Source organism: Stomoxys calcitrans, chromosome 4 (assembly GCF_963082655.1).
Source record: "Stomoxys calcitrans chromosome 4, idStoCalc2.1, whole genome shotgun sequence".
Lineage (NCBI taxonomy): Eukaryota > Metazoa > Arthropoda > Insecta > Diptera > Muscidae > Stomoxys > Stomoxys calcitrans.
In genome coordinates this window covers 68622597-68640606 of record NC_081555.1, presented here as the reverse complement: position 1 = coordinate 68640606, position 18010 = coordinate 68622597, and the positions used below count along the sequence as shown (strand labels likewise).

The 18010-nt window shown below is 38.1% G+C and overlaps 1 protein-coding gene across 1 annotated transcript in view; it reads right to left on the bottom strand.

Moving 5' to 3' along the window:
* Positions 1-1297: 1297 nt before the first annotated feature.
* The window catches only part of LOC106085728 (frizzled-3), a 68166-nt gene continuing 51453 nt past the window's right edge, over positions 1298-18010 (bottom strand). The window contains exon 2 of the mRNA XM_013250113.2: positions 1298-3732. Within this exon, the coding sequence (XP_013105567.2) occupies positions 2110-3732 (1623 nt within the window). The 3' untranslated portion in view covers positions 1298-2109. The remainder of the gene's footprint in view (positions 3733-18010) is intronic.

Here is an 18010-nt window from a genome sequence, read left to right as displayed (position 1 = left end):
TACCTGACAAGGATCAAACACTTAGGTGTGATCTTGGACAGGAAACTGAATTGGAAGTGTCACATTCAGGAGCGTACTAAGGAGGCTCACAGATTTTGGGCACTATGTTGGCAGGCCGTAGGCTCGAAATGGGGCCTGAATAGTAGGACAGTCCACTGGCTCTACAGGAGCGTGATTAGACCAATACTTACTTACGCCTCAGTAGTTTGGTGGACTGCTATGGAGAAAAAGTGCAACATAAGGACCATACAACAGGTTCAGAGAACATGATGTCTTGGCATAGGCGGAGCGATGAGGACCACGCCCACTAGGGCACTGGAGATTATTCTAGATATCCGACCCATTGACTTACAGATTAAGTGTGAGTCAGCCACTACGGCTATGAGACTTAAGGCGATGGGAGAATGGATTGAGGATGAGAGCAGCTCATACCATCGCGGTATAATCGAGGCGACGATGGGAAACCTGGAAGGAAGGGGAGAGATTTCCGATCGGATACCTGAGATGAACCTTGAAGTCGAGTGCGAGGCACTGCTGCCAGCGGCACAATCTTGGGTTGACGGAACCCTTGTATTGCCATCTGAAAGATCATGTTACACGAATGGATCAAAGCTAGAGGACAGAGTGGGCCTAGGGTCTACATTGGGAACCCAATAAACTTGGTTAATCCGAAGCCTTTCGGGTCGACGCAGTCCGAGTTAAGGGGGCATCCAGATCGTGAGAAGACGAGACTATTACTGAAAGGAAGCAAGAAGGAGGTCAGTATAGCTATTGGTATCATGACGGGACACATATGTAAAATCGGTGCGGCAAGTGATAGCATGTGTAGGGCATACGAGGAAGATGATGAGACGTTGGTGCATATCCTATATCATTGCCCGGCTTTCACGTCTATCAGATACCGGCATTTAGGTGGCGACACTATACCAGACATGAACCAACTTGAGGGAGTGGCATGGAAAACAGTTAAGGATTTTTTAAGTAGCACGGAATTCCTAACTTGGAACTTTTTTTTCGAGGTTACTTTTTTTGTATTTAGAGCGCACAACAAGCCGATTACTGGTTTAAGTGTATGTCCTTAGTGACATGGGTCGGATAAATATCTGCACCCTTTTTTCAACCTAACCTACTACATTTAAATTGAAATAGTTGGAGGGTATTACTAATGTTAGATTACTAGTTGTGGTGGGCCCAAGCTTTGCTAACTGCATACAACTGTTTTTCTTTAAGGAGTCCGATACCCACTCTAGTCAAATGCTAAGCAATGATTTTTTACTTTAATAAAACTCATCTGAAATTTATTTTAACATTGAAATTATTCTCATTTATTTTTCATAGAAAATTTTATTTTTACTTTTCATACAAACATCTCAGTTTCTGTTCTCAATTAGGCGCTAAATACTTTTGTGTAAGTCATGCACTCTTAAATAAACCTAAAGAAATGTGTTTTTCTTTTATTTACAATGTCGATGTCTATAAATAATACTTACAACAAATCAGAGAGATACAAATCAACTGTACTTAGAGACTTACAGGCGCACACAAATGCCACGTATGCAAGTGCAAGTGCACAAATAAATTAAATAAATTATAAACTAATAACACATTTAATGAATACAATAATAATAGTTATAGCAATGATCATGATGATAGTTATGATAATGACATTTGGAATAGAGGTGCTATTAACAAATAAATCGCGAAACTCAAACAAAAAAAAATTAACCAGAATTTTTTTTCGGTTTCAATATTTTTTTTCTTCTACATCAGTCACGAACTGAACTAATTTAACAACTAAAGATAGATCTACCCTTTGCCTCCAATTGTCCATTTTACAAAAATGACAAAAGGGGTGCGATAGGGCATAATAACTGGGAAGTGGGTTCGTCTCGTCGCCAAAAACCATCTTAATAATTTACAATCATAATGGACTTTGTTATTGTAACTTAGCCTACTTGTATCATGGAAATACATTTATACACAGAGAACAACATTCGAGTCCTATCATTTGGGGTTTTTCGTTTGTTTTTATTTACATCTTAAAATTTAAATAACTATGAACTTCCCTTGATTATGTACACCCGCCCTTGGATCCGCCCTATGGAGAGGCTACACTCGCGGCGGCGGCATAATGGTGGTGGTGGTCGTGTAGACGGGCACTGTGTGAAAGTTAATGCCACTGTAGAGAGGAGCTCCAATCGTAGACTTGCCCGAGGTGTGCAAGTGTTTCTTGGGCAACGAAGTGGCCGACTTCGTTGTGGTATTGGTCATGGATGAGGTGGGTGTGGGCACCAGACGACTGCGATACGATTCGCACGTCTTGCGCGACCATACCCACATGCCAGTCAGGGTGCCACCTGTCAACTGGAAAAACAGGCGCAGCAGTGTCGGCCATGACAGTAGCGGGCTGGGCGAGGCACAGTCCTCACGCGTCGAGCATGTGGGCACAGAGTCCATGTGGGGCTCAAAGAATCTGCTTACCACCCCCGCCATGGTTGGCACGAAGAAGAGCAGTGAAAAGATGAGAAAACGTTTGCGTATCTGGGAGAACCTCTGATGACCAAATGTGGGCAGCATCTGTTGTTGCAAGGCATGAAGAGATCGGGAGGCCCTCAGAGTGAAAAAGAATCCCAGTAACAGCAAAACAATCGCAGGTATTTCCACAAAACCAGGAGCCGAACACATGCCAGTCAATTCATTTGGTTTGACCTTCTCCATTAGCAGGGCTGCAATGGGCGGGGCCAAAGGGGGAACCCAAGCCAAAACATGAAAAAGTCCCGATTTTTTTTCCAAAGCCTCCGAGGACCATTTATTGTGGGATGACAAATAAAAGCATAGGGCAAATATTAACCACCAGGTGGCAGCACTCAAACTCAAATAACTGGTCGTTATATACGAAGCCAAACATGGGGGAGTCAGGGAACAGGCAGGATGTTGGGTTTTGCTCAAAGGATCTTCGATTACAGCAAAAGCTCGTGATGAGTTGTGAAACACAATTCTCTCCAGATAGCAAACCGAGAAGAGATTATAACATAGGCACAAGAATAGCACCGGTCTTTCGGGGTAGCCAAAGCGCGTAGGTTCTGCCCAAAACGTGACCAGGGAGAATAAAGTCAGCACAAAGCATATGGCTGATAGGCCCAGGATCAAGCTTTCGGCAATTTTCTTTTGCTGAGTGGTGTGGAAACCATCGCGACTACATTGGGGTACACATTCATCGGCATTCAAGGGGTTGACGGTGAAATTTGTCGGACAAATGGCTGTGGGCTTAATGGCCTTGCTGATGTGCTGCGACATCCAGGGCCAGTAGAAATGATGGTTGGGTGGGGGCGGCGGTGGTGCTTGTGGCACCTGTGACTGTTGCTGCTGCATTGGATGATGTTGTTGCACCTGCTGTGGTATCTGCAATTGTCGAGAATTGTGTAAGTGCTGCTCTTGCAATGGGGACTTCTCCTCGCCGGTTTTGTTAACATGTGTTGGTATGGTGGGTATTTGCATGCACAGCTCTTGATGTTCAGGGCTGGGTAGCTGTTCGCATTTAAGAAATTCAGGCCATAATTGCATTAATTCCGTATGCGATGAGCACTCACTTTTTACAAATTCACACAATGATTTGCAGGCTGTCACTGGTCGCGGCACATCCGGTGTACACAGCGGGAAAAGTGAAGAACAAAGCAGGAAACGTATGGTATTTGAGCAATGCGACTCAATAAGGGGTAGAAGTTTTGTAATCTGCAATGAAAAGAAAGGTGGAAAGAAAAAACACTTAAATTAGTATTACAAAAACAGAGAAAAAGCAAATGTGTATAGAAAAAAAAATTTATATTCATACATGTTGTCAAAAATCGTTACTGTGTTCAAAAAATAAAGACTGATGCGCTGCCATTTTTTCAAACATGAAAGCGGTCATAAGTTGTTGAAAAACAATATCAAATAGGAACTTTGGATAAAAAAAATTTCAAAATTAAAGTTTTTTGGGATTCCAGCAGGATATTCATCCCGATAATAAGTGGCCACCGTGGCGCAGAGGTTAGCATGTCTGTTTAAGGGGCCGTTTGCCAGTGATCCAAAACTGGCAAGATTATCCGAAAAAAATTTCTGTTGTGGTTATCCCCTGCTAATGCTGGGGAAATTTTTGAGGTACTGTGCCATTTGAAAATATGGTATTGCAGTCATGTAAAAACTTCTTCCAAAAGAGGTGGCTGCTTTGCGGCACGTCGTTCGGATTCGGCTATAAGAGGGAGGTCGCTTATCATTGGGCTTAAACTTAAATAGGATAGCTCTCGTTGATATGTGAAAAGTTTGCATTCTGTTCCTTAATGGAATTTTTTTGGGAAAATCTACATTCACACCTAATATGGCTGATGAGTAATTGTAACCAAATTATGAATCTCGTGGTTAGTGTGTGTTGCAATCTCTGGCTTTCCTTTTCCACTTGCAAAAGAAAATCTCCGATCAATGAGCTCGTCTCTAAAGAGGAACAAACAAAAATATCGACATTTGTTAACCTATTCTCATGAAATTTGGCACACAGGAGCCTCTGATCCTCGACATTAATGGTGAATTTGATAGTAATCGATTCAGCTTTAGATATAACTCCCATATATATGTTATAACCTAAAGCCTTTGCAAGCGTATATATTAACCGACCTTTTTAAAACTTCGCAATTCGCTTTTTCCTACCTCTACCACAAAACGTGCAGATTTAGGTCGAAATCAGTTAATATATGGATATAGCTCCCATATATATATGTGCGTCCGATTTGGACTAATAGGGCAATAACGTGGTCATTTGTTAACCGATTCACATGAAATTTGGCGCAAAGGCTTCCCTTATCTTTCCCATCATTGTTCTTAAATTTCATAGAAATCGAATCAGATTCAGATGTAGCTCCCATACATATTTTCGTCCCATTTGTCCTTAGAATGCGAAATTTTGGTGATTTGTTAGCCTATCCTCATGAAATTTGTCAATAAGGTTTCTCAAGATTCAAGATGAGATACCTTCAGTGATTGTAAATAAAAACGAAATACGTCACAATTTCTACGATCAATGTCTCATTTTGTTTAGAGGTTATGTGACTTTTCGTGAATGTTATAAGACTTGACACTTTTTTCCGTTTTAGATTTATATAATTAAAAAAAAAACTATTTAAATTTATTCACAAGAATATATTTTCTAATTGTTTTGTGTATGACCTTTTCCAATATTTAAATAGAATAAACGTCATTTTAGTCAATAACAGGCAAAAGTTCATTCATTTGTGCAACAGGAAATAATTTTTGATAAAAGAAACCAAAACCAAACCAATTTGCATAGAGCGAAAAGTTAAATGGGTTTGTTTGAAGAAAAGCATATCAAACAACTTTTGAAAAGTTTGGCAAATGTGTGATGTTTTTAAAGTTGTCACTAGCTACCCGAATCGCGATTTATGGTCCGCCAAGACTTTCATCAACGAGATGTGTGAAATTGATTATGATGCTTTGTGCACATACCCAAAACAAGTGAGTACGGTGCAAAACGCACATCTGAGTTAGCAACAGGGCTCTTAAGTTTACCTGTTCTCAAGCGCAATAAGAGACAAGCAACAAATTGCTTAGTATTTTTATGCCCTCCACCATAGGATAGGGGGTATACTAATTTCGTCATTCTGTTTGTAACTACTCGAAATATTCGTCTGAGACCCCATAAAGTATATATATTCTTGATCGTCGCGACATTTTATGTCGATCTAGCCATGTCCGTCCGTCCGAAAGCACGCTAACTTCCGAAGGAGTAAAGCTAGCCGCTTAAAATTTTGCATAAATACTTCTTATTAGTGTAGGTCGGTTGGTATTGTAAATGGGCCATATCGGTCCACGTTTTGAAATAGCTGCCATATAAACCGATCCTGGGTCTTGACTTCTTCAGCCTCTAGAGTGCACAATTCTTATCTGATTGGAATGAAATTTTGCACGACGTATTTTGTTATGATATCCAACAACTGTGCCAGGTATGGTTCAAATCGGTTCATAACCTGATATAGCTGCCATATAAACCGATCTGGAATCTTGACTTCTTGAGCCTTTAGAGGTCGCAATTATTATCCGCAATGTTCGTGGCTTACGTCATTCGTTTCCCGTATTACTGTGCGTGCGTTTTAATTATTCACTTACTTGCTATGATTACACTTCCGGGGCCAATGCGGCGCATATATTAGCATGTGCATCTATGACGCTGAACTCCCGGGTTCGCATTCCGTCGAGAACAGCATTGATATAAAAGAATTCTCCCTTATATTTTATAAGCGAATTCGCATTTCAATTTTACAAATTTTGATCTGAGCTGGCAATTTAAGTATACCAAAATTGAAACCTTAACAAGTAAGAGCGTGATATGCGCGGTATCTCTTTTTAGGCAAACAAAGAATATTGAATAAGAACGGCTATGCTATTGGAGCTATATCAAGTTATAGTCCGATTCGGATCATAAATGAATGCTGAACATTGTAGAAGAGATTGTGTAATATTTCAGTTCATGCGGATAAGAATTGCGCCTCAAGAAGAAAATTGGGAGATAGGTTTATATGGGAGCTGTATGCAGCTATTGATCGATTCAGACCATTTTAGACACGTATGTTGAAGGTCATGAGAGAAGCCGTTGCGGATGAGAATTGCGCATTTTAGAGGCTCAAGAAATCAAGATCCCAGATCGGTTTATATGGCAGCTATATCAGGTTATGTACCGATTTGCGCCATACTTAGAACAGTTATTGGAAGTCATAGCAAAACACCGCATGCAAAATTTCAGACAAATCGGATGAGAATTGCGCGCACCATTGGCTCAAGAAGTTAAGATCCAAGATTGGTTTATATGGCAGCTATATCAAAACATGGACCGATTTGGCCCATTTACAATCCCAACCAACCCACACTAATAAAACGTATTTGTGCAAAACTTCAAGCGGCTAGCTTTACTCCTTCGAAAGTAAGGACATGGCTAGATCGACTTAAAAGATAAAGAAGATTATATATACTTTATTGAGTCCCAGACTCATATTTCGAGGTGTTTCAAATAGAATGACGAAATTAGTATACCCTCATCCTAAGGTGGAGGGTATAAAAACAGTAGTAAACAATGTTTGGACCTATGGAAACATGCTTCGTTTTTAACATTGCATTTTGAACCGTATAAGTAAAAGGAAGCAAACCTTCTTTAAATCTATGACTTGATTTAAATTTTCACTCAACATTATCAATTGACACACATAAATTTCTCAGCTCAGATTTGGCTAGAAAAGACGGTCCATCTTGAATTTACATTAGGCAAGTCTCTGAAATCTTTTGTCTTCAATTAACACCTTGAAATGTTTTCGAAAAAGCAGTGTTGTATACCGACAGCAGTTGTTTGTACACTAACACCGTAAACAACAATTGATATTTTAAAAACCACTGCTATAATATTTTACTTTAAATTTCTTCTATTAAAATAGAGAGGGAGAGCTAAAAATATATTTTAAACAGAAAAATTTGTACGATTGATTTTCGGGCTCCTAATAAACATTTGTCTTTTAGTACTGAATTCTTTACTTCCCCAAACCAATCCAAACTACCATGGCATTCAATGATTTTGACTTCTCCCACCTTTGGCTAATAGCTGCCAACAAAACGATTTACCAGTTTGGTATCTCTAAGGTTCTTAATCAAATATATTTTTGAAGTTCCGAAAGATACAAAAAAAAAATATCAAAATAAATTTAAAAAATTAAACCTTGAAGCGTCAAATATTGCAATTCGTTACAATTCGAAGAGAGTTTCTTTGAAAGCGAAACAAACACTGACACACACACAGACGGCATAAGGCAACAGCAGTTCATAAAATTTAAAATTAAACAACTTGCAGCAATGACGAGTCAGAGAAAACTAACAGCAATATATAGAGAGAGAGAGAGAGATAACAGACAGTCACCGACCACCCTATACTGAAGCCAGGAGGTTGCCATAGAAGGACGGACGGACGGACGGACGTACAGCCTCAGACAATACCACCACTCATTTTGTTAAGGTGTATAATCAAAAGTAATGCTTTTAAAAATAATTGCTTAAAGATTCTTGAAACGGGCGCAACGACACACCAACAACAATAATGCCAGTCAAAATTTTATAATGGTTTTGTTTTTTGTTTTATTCTGTTTCCTTTCGCCTTTGCCCGCTTGCTTGCATGGAGTTTGACAACACCGACTATGATGTTTATGACGGCTTAGACGAAGATGTTGATGTCGAAGAGTTTGAGTGGAGTGTTGTACAACCCAGACTGGCCCTCCAAGCAACGATAAAAAAAAAAAACATCATTAATAATACATTTTTAAGGTTACTCTTAGTGTTAATGTTGTAAAAGTACCAAACACTTTTTTAATCAATGTAAAGTGAACTTGGTCTGTCGGTCGGTCAATCGGCAATGACGTTGGTAAGTTTTCGATGTCGATGTTGATGTGGATGTTGATGATGATGATGATGATGACGACGACAACATTCAAAGCCTGTGTAATCAGTTCTGCTTTTGAAATTTGTTACTCCGCTGCCCCGTTTATTCGGAGTTTTTGTTCTCCTCGCTTTTTGGGTGTTCAAAATAGCCCCTTGGGGTTTTTCGCTTGATTATAGGAATAACGAAAGTGTAATATGAGCGTCTCGGCTCGAATTGCTATAGTTTGGCAATATATCATTTTGTGGGGTTGGGGGAGCACACAAAAAGAAACCTCTGAAAAGCCTTTGTATTACACCTCTTTTTTGTATCTTTCTTCCTACCAAACATGTTCAGTGGTTATGTTTTATTCTTTGCGTTACATTTTTTTTCGATCAAACAAAGGCACATGAAAAAGTACCTGTTTCCGATTCGTTGCGCGCGGTGTGGAAGTAATTTTGTTGTTTTTGTTTGTCGCTCAGATGCTTTGCTTTGTTGTTAGTCTTGTACAACGATTAGAATCTTGTTGTTTTTGGATTTCGTAATAGATGAATCCTAAAACTCATATGCCTTAGGCTAGGAGGGAGTCCAAACAAAAGACTTAAGTCACAAACCTTTTAGTTTTAAGCCACTAACTCACACACATGTATTTGTTATAGCTTATTTCCAATGTTAATATATAACTCTTAATTGCTGTAGATCATCCAAAAATAATTAATTTGGCAAAAGACTAGTAACAGATTACAAATAATTCTGCTTCATCATCTTTCTGCGAAAGTCAAAATCTACAGCAATTATTTAAGGAGAAAGCCGGTATAACCATCCACGCAAGTTCTCCATATGAAGACATTTCATAAGCCGTAATCAATTTACATGGATATTGGTTTTACACCGAGAGAAATTTGTAAAATTGTAAAAAATCTGCTGAAAACGAGAGAGCAGTCCGTCCATTGTGGTACCACCAAAGCCTCGCGTTGGAATTAAACACTCCGGCGTCGCACCAATAATCCTAACATGCTACCAACTCCGCTAACGAGGTGCTCTAGATTTTCCAGATTTTTTTGGTAAAGTCTTATTTCTCTGGGTATAATTGCTAATGTTCACAAGAAAACTTATATATATATAATTTGGATAAAAACTTCTCAAATCGGATTTTTAGTAATTTATCAGATTGTGCAGCGATTCGGACAACAAGGCGTTTGAAACGGACATGCAAAATTTCACTCAAATTAGCTGTTCTTCAGTGGGCTGTTCTTGGGTAGTTCGAGATTACCCCCAACCAGATTAAATGCTAAAAATAATTTTAAATAATCAAATTTTTAGATAAAATTTCATTTGAATAACATTGCTTCTCTCACTGGGTGCCTTCTGTCCGCACCTCCCCCAAAATGCATGCAAAATTAAGTCGGTTGTACATTTTTCCTATCACAATTAAAAATATTGCATTTAATTACAATAAATTAATGTTCATAATACCCATTATTAAGCATGCAATTTTTACGCATGCGTGTTGGCGCTGATACGAACGATAATTACGCAGTCAAACAAGAAAACTTGGAAAAGTTAAGCGACGACTGGACATGCAAGCAGGCAATCATATCCAAAAAAGAGTATAGCTTACACTCTTTAATGTTATTTGAATTTTTTTCTAAAAAGTTAATAATATTAATTACATTGGGGGCTAAAGCTGGAGCGGAGCTGAAGCTGTTCTAATCGTTTGCGTTTTCTTTAAACTACTCATGTCTTCTTTCTTATCTAAAGAGCTTAGAAGGGAAATGTGAACACATGAAAAATGCGACAGGAATTTAAAAAGACGAATTTTAATGCATTCGCATTCAGTTTGAGAACCTAAGTCATTCCAGATTTTTAATGTTTCTCGAGCACTGAGAGCAGATAGGCTTTAGCCCTAAAATGTTTGTGATCTTTCATCAAATCTTGGGCTTAATGTCAGTAAATTGACTAAACGCACAAAACATCACATGTCAGTCTGCATCACTCAAAATATCAATCTTCCTTTTTCCCCTTTCGTTGATGGGCTTTCGCTGACGGACCCATATCGCCCTGAAATACAAACAAATTCCTTTTTTGTTGATCCCAATTTTATTCAACAGTTTTTTGTTCACTTTTCATAAGAAAGGTTTCAGTTCAGTTTCAGTTTCATAAGTCAATATTCTTTTGTTGTCTGTGTAGGCTTTTTGTGCTTAGCAAATAATTGTTTGTTTTTTTAGGTTCTTTTCATTTCGCTGCCAGGAAATCACTAAAAATAAACTGTAGCAAAAATGCTTTGGGATTCGGAAAAATTTTACCCCTTCGCTTTTTGCTGACTGTACAACCTTTACGAAAATGTCAAAAGTTTTTGATGTTCAGCGGAAATGTCCGAAATTCTTTCTTGGATTATCTTCAAATTAAATAGAAAAAAACCTCATACATGAAATACGATTATTGGAAGTCTTGAAAGAAATTTTTAAAAGTTTAAGGGGATTCAGAGCCCAACAATTTTATTAAAGCAAGGCCAAATTATACGAGCATATGTATATACTCGATCATTAAGCGTAACTTTAACATTCTCCGCATTATGACTTGGAGTGGACATTTGTCTGAAGCCATAAATTAAATCTTGCAAAATTTCCGCTAGATTGAAATCACATCCGACGATTGGAATATGTGAGAGCAATATACGATTACGAACCGATTTGAACCATATCTGGTATGGGTATTGCGAGTCATAACCGGACTGAGCAAGCAAAACGAAACGATTTCACAATTCTCGAAAGGTTACTTGAACTCATAACACAAGTCAATGCGTAATATTCTATCCAAATTAGAAGAGAATAGGGTCCTCCAGTATCTCTAAAGTTCAAACGGGAAATTGGTTTATATAGGGCTTTTATGGATACGTACCTATTCGGACTATACTAGGTGGTGATGTGAGCCCTACAGACGCAGAGGAAGTCAAATCGAGAAATCACTCGTTCGCAAGTGTTCGTGATTTCAACAGATAGGTAGACAGGTCGTCAAATGATTCAAACATTGAGAGTGAATGAATTTACCAAGTGTATGCGATAGCAAAGTCAAAACTAAATCAAGGACAGAAATTATTTATATCAACACACAAGACGTCTGATGGGCCCGAGCAACAAAGAAATTTTTCGAACTACAGCATTGATTTTATTTTCCTAGTACAACTAATGCAGGGGCTTGGTGCGTCATGACGTGAAAATCATATGCACCAGGTTGAAGTGGCAGCCAGCAATCAGCCTCACTTAGACGTTTTCGTCCATTGTGATACCAAAGAAACAGAAGAAGGAAGATGCCTTCTAGTTCCTACCGTTGAACCATTCAGAACGCTTTAAAAGGCCCAACAACTGGTAAATGTTCACATCCGCTAAATCAGACACATTTCCAAAAAATGAGAACCTTAAGTGGAACTCCTACCCATTGCTAGTGATGCACCAGCTTTAAAGTCATTTAAAAATGAAACTGAACTTCGAAACAAAGATAATATGTAGTAAGACATCTCCAAATTTTGTGCAATTAGGTACTGCGTTATCCTTGATCTTATAAGAAAGAGTTCCACTTTAAGTTCTCATTTCTTTAAAAACTTGTCTGAATAAGCAGATGCGAACATTTGCAAGTTTTTGGTCTTTTTTTAAGTTGTTCAACGGTATCAGAATGAATAAAATCGTATAAGTGAGTCTGATAGCAGAGTGTCGCTTAAATCTAACCTAACTTATCCTTGACACAATTCCCAACATCCGAGGCAATGCGGACTACACATTGTCAGAGCCTCCATTTTATAAAAAGTAATGTAACAAAATAACTCAATATCTCTGGTAAAACAAGAAGCCTTAAGGATGGTTCAGAATAGGTGAAAATTAAAGCTTTGAGATATAATCTAAAGAACTATGACTGGGCATATCGGAAATATTGGAAAATTGGCATAAATATCTTCTCAATATCTATGCAAGCAGCCATTAAATTTCTTGAGAAGGTATTTCTGAATTCAACAAGTGCCCTGGAATTTTGCATAACTCACCAAAGATGGGAAAATAATTTGGAAATTACCTGTTCTGAGTGCATTTGAAAGTTCCAATCTTAGTTTGAAGGACTCCATCGCCTTGCCGTTGGCCAGAATAGTGGTTGGAAAACATGCTGATAGACCAAACGCTGCAATTAGCGACATCTGCAGAAGTTGCGAGGTAGTACAGGAGGCTAGTCCTTTTTTTTGGAGACTTGTTTCACCTAGCGGATGTGAACAATCACAAGTTATTAGGATTTTATAAGCGATCTGGACGGTCCAATATAGAAACTAGAAGTCATCTACCTTCTTGTGTTCCTATGGTATTACAACGCACTAAAGCGACTAAATGTGTCTGATTGCAGATAACCAACTTGTACTAACTTAACACAAAACTTTCAAATTCTCTTAATGGAATAAAAGGTTTTTTTGTTTTTGTTTATTAAGGTAAGGTTGAAAAGAGTGTGCGGATATTAATCCGCCTCTGCCAATATGGACATACACTCTTAATATTGAAAAGTAATGTAAGTCAGGAATTCCGTGCTGCTAATAAGATCCCTAATAGTTCTCCGTTCCAAGCCCCTTAGTCGGTTAAAGCCTGATATTGTGTGCCCACCCAAGTGCCGGTGTCTGTAAGTCGCGAAAGCCGGGTAATGGCATAGGAAATGCAACAACCTCTAATCATCTTCCTAACACGCCCTACAAATGCTATCGCATGCTGTACCTTATCTGCATAAGTGCACTGGTAGTCCTATGTATCCCGAAATCTATACTGATTTCCTTCTTACTTCTTTCCAGCAGTAAGGTTTAGTTTAAAAATCGAATATTTATTGAAGAACTTGGAATATATTTATTTTTTTGTATAGCGGCAGTAGGTTCTAGGTTTTATTATTATTGCTGCCATAGCAAAAACCCTTACTATTTAATGTCAGCTCTAGATTTCGGCTTTACTGGCTTTAACATTCAAAAGCTAAAACAAAAAATTTTTTTAATCCCATGTTTGGGATTGACTTTAATTTCAGCTTCTATCTATCACGGCCGAAAGTTATTTCGTAAATTAACACTTAGCTGCGAATCTTTATGGCGATACCGAAAAAAACACTTCGAAATGCATTCATTACTCATCAAAGAAACAGCCGACCTAAAACTTTTTGCTGTGAATTTACTTTGGTGAGATTTTTTCCCGGACCATAAATTATATTAAGCTGTTTTGTTCTCTTCTTATTAGAGTTTATTGTTTGGACGAAGTAAAACTATAAAGTGATCTGCTTTTATGTGACTCATAAAATCATATCCGGTTCATGATTTAACATACATATATATCGAGCTGGATACTGTCTATTGTTGTGTGTAGTATGGTCTGGGGGAAATACGAGCTGTAAATCTGTCTACACAATCAAAACTCTAAAAAGTTAGCTATAAAAAAAATAAAAAAATAAGGATGCTCCATGTAATTTAAAAACGGACGAACAGAGCATTTAAATGTAAATAATTGGCTTAAAAATAACATTTCTCACTCATTCCACAATTGCATACATATATATTTCTCCTTAAGTTTGGCACATTTTTGCTTTTCGGTGACATCAACAGTCTGAAATAATTACAACTAAGTGGTAGCTGCTTAAAAATTCCAGGGCTAAATAATTTTGGGACGATTATTAATCCTCTTCCTTTCATCTTTTCGCATTGCTGAGCAACGGAAGCTTTTCCGACGCTAAATATTTGTTTATGCTTTAAGAAATGATTATCATTCCCATCAATCTCATCTAGAAAAACCAAAACAAAAAATGCATCTGCTTTTGGCTTTGCCACCTGCATTGACTTTGCCTCCGAGTCATCCACGAAAGGTGGAATCGGCGAAGAACCGAGAGGGAGGATTTTCTGGGGTCAATTAACTTAATTGCCGGCGGTAATTACAATGGCTCTGAAAACCGCACAAATTCTAAAGAAACTTAAAAAATTATAAACGTTTCCTCATTATTTTGCGCATGAATGCTTCTTTTTCTTCTGTTTCTCTCGTTGTTTGTACTTCTTGTTGTGAAATTCGAGCTGCCAAATCCTTTGCGTTTGCTCGCAACGCTGATAAGAAAAAACCCAAGACTTAAGACACAAACGCGGTTTGTCTTATGTACGAGATTCGTTTTGGGGCACACATGCACGCATGCGTGTATGTTTAAGCCCCAAATGTTTGAAGTCGTTGGCCGTTGGACGTGCAACTTTCGTGTCGATACATATTTACGGTATAATTGAACCGAAATTATGATTTATTGACCAAATGGCTTTATTGGGTCACATATTACTGTAATTTATCAATGCCAATAGTTGTAATTTTACCCTTCGGTCTTACTTAAATAAGATGTGAACGTATTACGGATTATAATAAGTAGCCTCAACGAATTTGGGTTAATGCAAGAGAGTGTGAGTGTGAGTGTGCGTCTGCGTGTGCGTATGCTTATGTGAGCTGTGCAGTACGGTAGATAAACACTTATATGGAATTGGATAATTATGTGCTAATTTATTTACAATTTTGCCAGAATTTCGTGGTAAAAGGAATGCTGAATTTTTTAGACATCGCTGATTGCGTGAATCATTGCAATCCTAAAAAGGATTTTATCATAACAATACTCAACACGAAAGTTCAACATTTTTCAAAAATCACACTTCTAGTAATGAGGAGTTTTCAAAAATATTTAATTTTGTGTATTTTCACATACATGCATAAATTTGACAATTATTGAAAGGGAGGGGCCAGTTTTACCAGCCCTAAAGCTGTGTATTTAAGATAAATTAGATCATCATTCTGCCAAGTCTAGGTGGAACACGTCATATGGTTCCGATCTGGAACCATATGACGTGACGCATAAAGGAAGAAATAATGGGTGTGTTCGGCCTCATATAAATCATATAAATAACTACGTACGATATCGAATATTTCTGCCGATACAGGCCGTTTTAAGATCTTCAGTCAATTTATTATTGAGTTCGAGATTAGTTGTTACCCTTTTTAGTTATAAAAGATTTTTAAAGAAAATATCTATCCTATAACCAATGCTTATGATAATGTCCTGAAATTTTAGTATGTACTCAAAAAGAGCACCCAATTTGCAATCCTCTGGGTATTTGTATACCAACCACAGTAGAACGTGGGTGTATTAACTTTGCGACTCACCGAGATATACATTTTCGACCCTGTAAATTATACATATATTCTTGATCGTCGTAAAAGTCTAAGTCTTATCCCGGCACGGGATAACTATGAACCTGCTTATATCTTCATCATGAGAAGCTCTGCTGAAAGCTACTGGACACGACCACAGATTGCGGATAGACTAAAATACCTAGTGCCTGTAATACTCGATATAACAAAGCGCGAATGAAATAACCAATGACCACCATGTTTCCGCGGCGATCGGTCGAATGGACCGGGACAAGCTTGCTCCCTATTGGAGCTTTGCTACCTTCAAAATATGTGGCTACAACCAGAGCTGCGGAGTCGGAGTCGAAAAAAATACCTCGATCCGACTACGAATAGAAAAGAAAAAAATATTTCCACAACAAGGAAAATAGCGTTAAGTTCGGCCGGGCCGAACTTTGGATACCCATCACCTCGGGTATATATGTATACCACCTTTCGTCAAAATCCGGCGAAAAATGCATGCCTTATGCCCCATAACAGTTATATCGAAATATGTTCCGATTTGGACCAAAAAATTATAAGTGCAAGTCATTGTTCAATTGTGTATAACAAAATATTGGTCTTTTAAGCAGCTTTATCTAAAAATAAACCGATCTGAACCATATACGACACGGATGTCGAAAAGCCTAATATAAGTCACTGTGTCAAATTTCAGGGAAATGGGATTATAAATGCGCCTTTTAAGGGGCCAAGACTTTAAATCGAGATATCGGTCTATATGGCAGCTATATCCAAATCTGGACCGATTTGGACCACGTTTCAGAAAAATATCGAAGAGCCTAACACAACTCACTGTCCCAAATTTTGGCAAAATCGGACAATAAATGCGCCTTTTATGGGCTCAAGACCTTAAATCGAGAGATCAGTCTGTATGGCAGCAATATCCAAATCTATACCGATCTGGGCCAAATTGAAGAGGGCTGGCGAAGGGCCTAACACAACTCACTGTCCCAAATTTCGGTGATATCGGACAATAAATGCGCCTTTTATGGGTCCAAAACCTTAAATCGAGAGATCGGTCTATATGGCAGCTATATGCAAATCTGAACCGATCTGGACCAAATTGAAGAATGAAGTCGAAGAGCCTAACACAGCTCACTGTCCCAAATTTCGGAGATATCGGACAATAAATGCGCCTATTATGGGTAGCTATATCCAAATCTGTACCGATCTGAGCTAAATTGAAGAAGGATATCGAAGGGCATAATACAATTCACTGTCTCAAATTTCAGTAAAATCGGATAATAAATGTGGCTTTTATGGGCCTAAGACGCTAAAACGGAGGATCGGTCTATATGGCAGCTAAATCTAAATTTAAACCGATCTAGGCCAAATTGAGAAGGATATCGAAGGGCTAAACACAACTCACTGTCCCAAATTTTGGCAAAATCGGACAATAAATGCGCCTTTTATGGGCTCAGGACCTTAAATCGAGAGATCGGTCTATATGACAGCTATATCCAAATCCCGACCGATCTAAGCCAAATTGAAGAGGGCTGTCGAAGGGCCTAACACAACTCTCTGTCACAAATTTCGGCGGAATCAGACAATAAACGCACATTTATATAAGCCCAAAACTTTAAATCGAGGGATCGGTCTATATGGCAGCTATATCCAAACCTGGACCTATCTGAGCCAAATTGAAGAGGGCTGTCAAAGGGCTTAACACAACTCGCTGTCCCAAATTTCAGCAAAATCGAATAATAAATTTGGCTTTTATGCGCCTGCTCAATATCTCTATTTAAAGACTGTAGCGTGATTTCAACAGAGAGACGGACGGACATGACTAGATCGTCTTAGATTTTTACGCTGATCAAGAATATATATATAGAATATATATACTTTATATGGTCGGAAATGAATATTTCGATGTGTTGCAAACGGAATGACAAAATGAATATACCCCCATCCTTCGGTGGTGGGTATAAAAAATATGTATTTAAAGAAAAGGTTAGGTTAGGTTGAAAAGATGGTGTGCGAGGGCGAGATCATTAATTTTTTTTTTTTTTTTGAAATATGGTCTTGTCCTTGAAATTTGGTGCTTAGAGTTTTTTTTTTTTTAATTTTGTCTTTAAAAAAAGATTTAGTTGAAAAATTCAATAAAAAAATATAATATTCGTCTTAAGAAAACACTTTATTGAAATTGTGTATTTGGAATAAATTCGCCCCCATATAGACCGATATTTCGATTGAAGGCCTGTCAACCATTAATGGCATAGATTTGTACAATTTATGGTCTTAAGCCCATAGAATCCCATTTATTACCCGATAATAGCAGCTATCGGATTCATTAGCGAAGAATTTTTCTTTGGATATAGATGAAATGTGGTTAGTATCAGAGGTGGTAAGTATCCAA